This window comes from Nannobrachium achirus, assembly GCF_963921795.1.
Source record: "Nannobrachium achirus genome assembly, chromosome: 5".
In the NCBI taxonomy this organism is placed as follows: domain Eukaryota; kingdom Metazoa; phylum Chordata; class Actinopteri; order Myctophiformes; family Myctophidae; genus Nannobrachium; species Nannobrachium achirus.
Genome location: NC_137814.1, coordinates 2466259 through 2474578, shown reverse-complemented (window position 1 = coordinate 2474578; position 8320 = coordinate 2466259). Strand labels below are relative to the sequence as shown.

Genomic DNA, 8320 nt, shown 5'->3' with positions numbered 1-8320 from the left:
TAACACACACTACACACACTACACAACACTACACAACACTACACAACACCGTGGGCAAGAGGGCCATGGCATACCGTGCCAAGGTAACACACACTACACACACTACACAACACTACACAACACTACACAACACTACACAACACCGTGGGCAAGAGGGCCATGGCATACCGTGCCAAGGTAACACACACTACACACACTACACAACACTACACAACACTACACAACACCGTGGGCAAGAGGGCCATGGCATACCGTGCCAAGGTAACACACACTACACACACTACACAACACTACACAACACCGTGGGCAAGAGGGCCATGGCATACCGTGCCAAGGTAACACACACTACACACACTACACAACACTACACAACACTACACAACACCGTGGGCAAGAGGGCCATGGCATACCGTGCCAAGGTAACACACACTACACACACTACACAACACTACACAACACTACACAACACCGTGGGCAAGAGGGCCATGGCATACCGCGCCAAGGTAACCCTAACCCTAACCCTACACACCATAACATAACACACCGTGGGCAAGAGGGCCATGGCATACCGCGCCAAGGTAACACAACATAACACTACACACACTACACACACTACACAACACCGTGGGCAAGAGGGCCATGGCATACCGCGCCAAGGTAACACACACTACACACACTACACACACTACACAACACCGTGGGCAAGAGGGCCATGGCATACCGCGCCAAGGTAACACAACACTACACACACTACACAACATCGTGGGCAAGAGGGCCATGGCATACCGCGCCAAGGTAACACACACTACACACACTACACAACACTACACAACACCGTAAACAAGAGGGCCATGGCATACCGCGCCAAGGTAACACAACAATACACAACACAACACAACACAACACACACTGACTAGAGAGCCATGGCATACCGCGCCAAGGTAGTCTCGCGAGGGCAGACTGTTGCCTCCGCGATTTGGGCAAATGCTCCCGTCATACAGTCTGGTGCATCGAAAGAAGAACGATGAGTACCGATTAAAGCGGAAGTGAAGCCTCCTCGTCACTTCCGCTTCCGTCTCACATGGCACATATTTATCATTATATAAATAAAAATCATATAAGCATGTTTAGCTTGCTGCTTAGCAGAAATGACATTTTAAAATATATTTTCTTGAACGGTAATGCCCGTTTCCATTACTCGCCGTTCGGAGCTGCTGTTCCAGACTCTATATAGTAGGGGTGTAACGATACATTTTTATAGCGATTCGATACATATCACGATACAAGGTTGACGATACGATACATGGACGATATTGGTTCATTCATGGTGATACGATACGATTCGATTCAATGATTTAAAATCGATATAGTAACTATTTAGCAAAGAAATTGAATCTGTGTGAAAGGTGTGGATAGTGCAGGTTTTTAAGGGAAACATGTATTATTATGGATATAAATAAGTAAACACAGTGATTATCTGCCAAATACATGGTCATTGTTTATTGACAAACCTGCACCTTGACATGAACCCAGAGATTACACATATTTATCGATAGACCAGTGTAGCTTTATGGAAAGGAAAAGTAATTAAACCCCTCCTTTTAATTTTTTCTTCTTAAAAATGCTAAATACAATGCACAAGTAGGTAGTATCGAATCGATACAATCGATTCTTTGCACTGCCGATTCGATACGATACAAAATAAAACGATACGATTCGATTTTAGCTGTTTTCATTTCAAGGTAACACAACACATAACATCATGAGGACACAGCCTGATTTACACTGCAGCCGAATCCGGCCTGAATCAGATCTGTGTCACATCCAGATTGGAATCTGATTGGTTCCATGTGACCATGTGACCATTTAAACCAGGGTGCCCAAAAGGTAGATGGTGATCTACCAGTAGATCACCAAGGGTGTGCAGGTAGATCACATGACATTCCCCTAAAAATATATCATTAAAATATAAAAATAATATGTCAATATGACATCAAGAAGGGCCTGTCAGCTCCCTTCATGGCTTCTAAAGTAGGCAAACCTCCAATGCAATACTTTGTTCAAGAGTCAGTAGCATTACAAAGAACCCCAAAACCTACCACTTCCATACAGAATTGGATGAAGACATTTCCCCAGTATTTCCCATTTATGTCCCCCTTACAGTAAGAGTGTTTGTCTAAAATGTAACACCAGTGCTGCTATTCCAAAGCCCCCCTCAGGCCCTCAGCTAAAACATTTTGGATGGTAGATCATGTTGAGCTAGTCATTTTAAAAGAAGATCTCACGTCAAAAAAGTGTGGGCAGCCCTGATTTAAACCAATCAGATTCCAATCTGGATGTGGCACAGATCTGGTTCAGACTGGGTTTGTCTGCAGTGTAAATCAGGCCTATGATTCTGGGAATGACAACCTTTACTGCACCAACAATAGTTGTTTTCCTGTAGGCTTTACCTGTATTTGTGTATTAGGGCATTCACGAATAGTGATTTTTAGTATTCTAATTATTCAACCTCAAGTATTAGAATAGTGGAATATTCTACAGGACTGGCCAAACTGGCAAATATTAAGTAAGCAAGAGGCGAACATTGTGAATATAGCAGATCTACATGCTCACAACGCCTCGCGTTGCGAGGCGTTGTGAGCATGTAGATCTGCTATTTTCCCAATATTTATCTGCGGAACCGAGTCACATTAAATGTAATGCCTACAATTCCAAGTGCTTGTCAGGGTGGGGGTCGAATATTCGACTTCGGTGAACAACGTTGAATAGTGACTTTGATATTTGAATATTCGAATATTTGATGAATACCCTAGTGTGTGTGTGGGCATAAACACATGGTTCAACTGTGTGGAAAGTAGTAACCCTGTGTGTGTGTGTGTGTGTGTGTGTGTGTGTGTGTGTGTGTGTGTGTGTGTGTGTGTGTGTGTGTGTGTGTGTGTGTGTGTGTGTGTGTGCGTGCGCGTGTGCGTGCACGCGTGTGTGTGCGTCTCCAGCAGGACTCCTCAGGGTCAGAAGACGAGGAGGAGAAGAGCGACTCTGACGACTCAGACGACGAGGAGACGTCTGGAAGCACCGACAGTGAAGAGGTCAGAGTTACAGCATTATACTGTATATGTGATAACGTCTTGCTGCAGTTTACAGTTTAGGCATTTAGCAGACGCTTTTAATCCAAAGTGATTTACAATAAGCAGGTAATACATCACTATAATAAACAAGATAATATGTCAGAACATCAACAGCAATATAACAAATGCACTACAAATGCTTGTAGATCTGCAATTTTTGTCTAACGTTCTCAGAATAAGGACACTAGTGTTCAAGTGGTTAATATAAAAAAGGAGAATAAAATGTCTCTATCACACTAAGATTAGGAGGACCCCCTGTAGTAACTCTGAGGACCCCTTAGGGGTCCCGGACCCCCTGTTGCAGAGTATTATGATTATGTAAATGTATTTATTCATTCGTGTTTTCCCTCCGGTCAGGGTGAGGATGATGATGATGATGAAGATGACGAGGATCACTCAGGCGACAGCAGCTCGGGATCATCAGACGACTCCACCGACTCCGAGTCCGATTAGCCCCGCCCCCCCGCGCTGCACAGGGCCACGCCCACGCCGACGCCCCCCACACGTCTTTCTAACGGAAACACCAAGGAGGCGTCTCTCTCTCTCTCTCGCCTAATCCATGCTCCCGTCGCCCCAGGAGAAAAGTACGGCGTCAAAGAAAAATGCGCGACGTAACAAACCCTCGAAAAGATCGCCGTCCTACGAGCTCACAAAGTGCCACGCGTGGCGTTTTGTAAGCTCGAAGGAGGGCGATTTTTGGACTCGCGGTTTTCGGACCTGCGGTTTTCGGACTCGCGGCAGAGTATCGGTCGACTAAAGGAGAGAGGAGCCAATGGGATGGGCAGGATGTCGTGGACAAAATAAAGATGGATTACGCATTTACAGGAACGGACCGGCTAGTTTTTATCTTGCTACCAAACTCGCAAGTTTTGTTGTTTTTCTTTCTTTTTTCTTTTTTTTTTTATCTTGGAGAAGGAAATTTGAACTGAGATATTTTAGTTGAGGGTTTATCGGGGGGGGGGGGGGGGGGGGAGGGGCTTGTACAGTTTGGCAGGGAGGAGCCATGTTGTTGGCGCTCGCTGCTGATTGGTTGCTTGTTGTTCTTATAATTTGTTTTGGATGTCAGGCCGGGCGTCGCCAGGACCCTGAACTAAAATAAAGATGCACTTTTTCTCATCAGCGCTGCTTGTTGTTGTTGTGACTTTATACTTTATTCAGCTGATCTGAGACCAGATATACAAGCTCACAGTGCCGCGCTGCAAGCTTGTAGATCTGCTGTTTTTGAAAAATCTTCTAAAATCCTTCTTCGAAATCAGTCGTTCTCATGTCAATCAATCGTTTTCATGTCAAGGACCCCCAAAATTACATGTATTTGGCCGTGGACCCCCATCTCAAAATATGTTGTTCCAGGGACCCCCCCCCCCCCCCCCGGGGGGAAATATTTGAGTTACAAATGTTAGCTTTTAAAAAAGATACGTTCAAAGATTTGCCTTTTTTGGGGGTTTTTCAAAAATAGCAGATGTACAAGCTCACCCGCGCTGTGAGCTTGTATATCTGTTATTTTTCAATAGCTAAACTATGAAATAATTCGAGGCCTAAATGGAGTGATTTAGAGTAAGCAATAACAGGATCATGGTAACACATGAAATGCAGAGAGATAGTAATGGGACCTTAAGAAAACTAGGGTAGCTTGTTACAAGCTAAACCCACCCACCCTACCTACCACCAGTCCAGACCAGGCTGTCTTCACACCAGGACTTTGAGGAACCAACACCAGTAGGATGAACCTCAACCCAAGACCATCGGGCTGAAAGAAACCCTGTACACTCAGCAGTCAGGCTGTATAATGACACTATTTAGAGCAGTGGTCCTCAACCTTTAGGGGGTCCCTATTTGGGGGGGTCCCCAGATGATTTGCTTAAAGGCCCAGTTCACCTCTGGGACAACCAGATCTTATGTTGTTGTTGTTTGGGACACGATCAACACAATCCTGAGTTATTTTTTTTTGTGCTCAATCTGTGTTTTGAGATATTTTAGTATTTCAGCATGAATGATGATGCATTTTGCACCATATGATGCAGCATGATGCTCACTTTACAGTAACCAAACCAACAAAGTTTAAGAGTTTTGAGAGGGTATCTGCACATTTCTAAAGTTTCAATTTAAGGACTTTTTAATACCTCTAAAATGACAAATTAAACATTGGCCAAATTGTCAAATATTAGAGGCAGAAATTGTGAAAATAGCAGATCTACATGCTCACAATGCCTCGCAATGCGAGGCGTTGTGAGCATGTAGATCGTCTATTTTCACAATTGAACCGTGTTATACAATTCCTCAACTCTTAGTGCTCGTCAGGGAGGGGGGTCCCCAGTTAAAATATGATTATTTCGGGGGTCACAGCTTGAAAAGGTTGAGAACCACTGATTTAGACTGCATAATGGCCACCATGTTTGACTTTATACACTGTTTTGTATGAAGCAATACTTTTATATGATGTAATTATGAAGTTCAGCTGTTTTTCCACTGCAAGCGTGAATTGCTACAATCAAATCAGATTAGGGTGGAATGGTGGTGGCTCTCAAAGTGGGGGTCCTTGAGTGTGTTGATAAAGCATGTCTTTCTCCATTCAAATGGATGGTAAGATACTGATAAAAAATTTCGGTCACAGATCTTTTTTTTTTTTTTCAGTATCTTACCATCCACTTGAATGGAGAAAGATATTTTTGTATCTGTTTGTCTGGCCCAGTGGGAATGGGCCTTAAGCCTTAAAACTCTCAAAAGAGTATGTTGGAAAAACTTTGACTACGCAAATTTGGAATATTGTATTGGCACAACATATTTTCAGATGGGAGTCTGTGGCTAAATATATATCTGAGGTCTTGTAAAAACCTGTGTCAGGTGTAGGAACAGGTGGTTCAATTTAATGTGTACACACACACACACACACACACACACACACACACACACACACACACACACACACACACACATTTCTGTCGCCTTTTAAATGAAGAAGATAAAAAACATTTTTGCTCATTAAAACAACCATTCATTCATTCATTCATTCATGTGCAGTAAGTGTTAAATGGCTATGTTATGGATAGTAGTCATAATTACTATAACATATCTTCAGCTCTTTATAAAGGGAAAATGCATTTTAATTGAACCAAAATAGGCCTATGTCATTACATTTTTCAAGGGCCTTCAAATAAAGCACTTCTAACAGACAGAAGGCAAGTGACCTGTTTACTTTGGGAACATTTAGAACAGTTTAACTGTTGAATGATTGTAGTAGTAAGTAACTAACCCAGGCAGCACTGGTTGGCGTGTATCATTCCACTTTTAGGCAGACATGTTTGATTAGATTTATGTCTTGATCTCCTCTTCTCTAGCTTACCCTGCGGACCCCCGGTTCATGACCTGACAAAAGGTTTGGTTCATTTAATTGTGACATTGCTTTAATAATCACATGGCATTGCTGTGTCCAAACCCCATCATCATCATCATCATCATCATCATCATTATATTAGTTAAAATAACAAATGAGTACCTGAGATGAAAAAAAAAACAGTCGAAGTCCATATTTGTCATTTTGGAATATAGATGTTTTTTGATTTACCAGACTGTAAACCACAAACTAGAAGTTTTTAATGTTAAATTCTTAATGCACTGTTGAATTAGATGTTACTTAACTGTTAACTCATACAGTATATATTAGGAATTATAAGATAATACTTATGGAAAGTGGAAAAACAGTCTCCAGCAGTTTGTGGAACAACAGTATAGGCTTAAGTCCGTACAAGCAATATTCAGCAGACAAAGGGAGCAGATAACATTAAAACAGACAATTAAACAAAAATGAGGGGGGGGGGGGGGGGTGCATTAACAATTTAACAGATTATAAATGACTAGTTTGTGGTTTACAATCAAAATCTATATTCAAAAAAATAAAAAATATGTGGACTTGACTGTTATTCGTCTCCGGTACTCAAATATTACTCAAGCAAAATGAGAATAAACCTTTACTTGACTTAAAAGTTAATGAATAATAACAATAGTAATACATTTTAATGAGTTGGATAGATGGATGGATGGATGGATGGATAGATAGATAGATGCCCAATAATAATAATGGAAAAAAATATGTTTTTAATTTCCTCCAAATCACACGCCAAACAAAGAACAGTTTGAGTACTTTTTCCACCACACACAGGCACGCACACACACACACACACACACACACACACACACACACACACACACACACACACACACACACACACACACACACACACACACACACACACACACACACACACACACACACACACACACAGTGTGTAGTGATTCAGTGTTGATCCACAGACTGTGGGTCAGTTCACTCTGCAGCTTGAACATCCGGTCCGGGAACGGAAACGGAAACGGCTCATCCATGTAAGGTGAAAGTGTCCAATCAACACACCGGATCCAGTAGGCGGGGCTTCAGGTTCAAATAAGACGCATGACAGTGCAGAACGGCCCGGTTTCAACAGTGTGTTTGGAGGGAAACAACGGCCGCTGTGCAGAAGGTAAACACAACTTAATGTTGGATTAGTTTTACAGCAACGCTTTTATCCTCCAGTATTAATTTAACAACATTGTAATCAGGCCTGTTGGAGCTCAGCTGTCCAACTGGACACACATGAGAAATAATTAGGTTTAATAGCCGAGTGTGTTTGAAATGATCACTGTTCTGGTTTAAACCCTTAAACCACACTCACTGTGTGAGGGTTTGGAGATCTAATCCCGCCGTTTATTGATAATATATATCAAACTTTTAGCCTCGGATCAATCAAGGACTTCCCCCAGGCAAAGGGTTTATATGGCGATCGAGTCTTGATGTTCTGCTTGTAGTTTTTAAACCAAACGGCTCTTAAATCTCTATAAATGTACAGAATTTACAACATAAAGTGTTTTAAGTGTTTAAGCTCAAAGCTACGGTCGTCCCCCGGCCGTACGGCTTTGTTGTGTTCCCTGATATCCTTTAACATTTAATTAACACTGATTTATTCCTGTGTTGAGTCTAGGGTGGCCACCAGCAGGACCTCAGAAAGGAGGACACTTTTCTGGGGCGCGCTGTATGGGACCCCCAAATTGATATGTAGGCCTATTTAGTCGCAGACCCCCTTCTCAAAATATTTTGTGCCAGCCAGGGACCCACATATTATTCCAAATTTACACTTTTTGGAGAAAAATAAATAAAGTAAATAAAA

The 8320-nt window shown here is 42.2% G+C and overlaps 1 protein-coding gene across 2 annotated transcripts in view; it reads left to right on the top strand.

The window, feature by feature from the left end:
- Positions 1-4065, top strand: part of ubtfl (upstream binding transcription factor, like) — a 45365-nt gene extending 41300 nt beyond the window's left edge. For both annotated transcript variants that reach the window (XM_080726627.1, XM_080726626.1), the window contains exons 19-20: positions 2994-3086; positions 3483-4065. In XM_080726627.1, the coding sequence (XP_080582753.1) occupies positions 2994-3086; positions 3483-3578 (189 nt within the window). In that variant the 3' untranslated portion in view covers positions 3579-4065. The remainder of the gene's footprint in view (positions 1-2993; positions 3087-3482) is intronic.
- The last annotated feature ends 4255 nt before the right edge of the window (positions 4066-8320 follow it).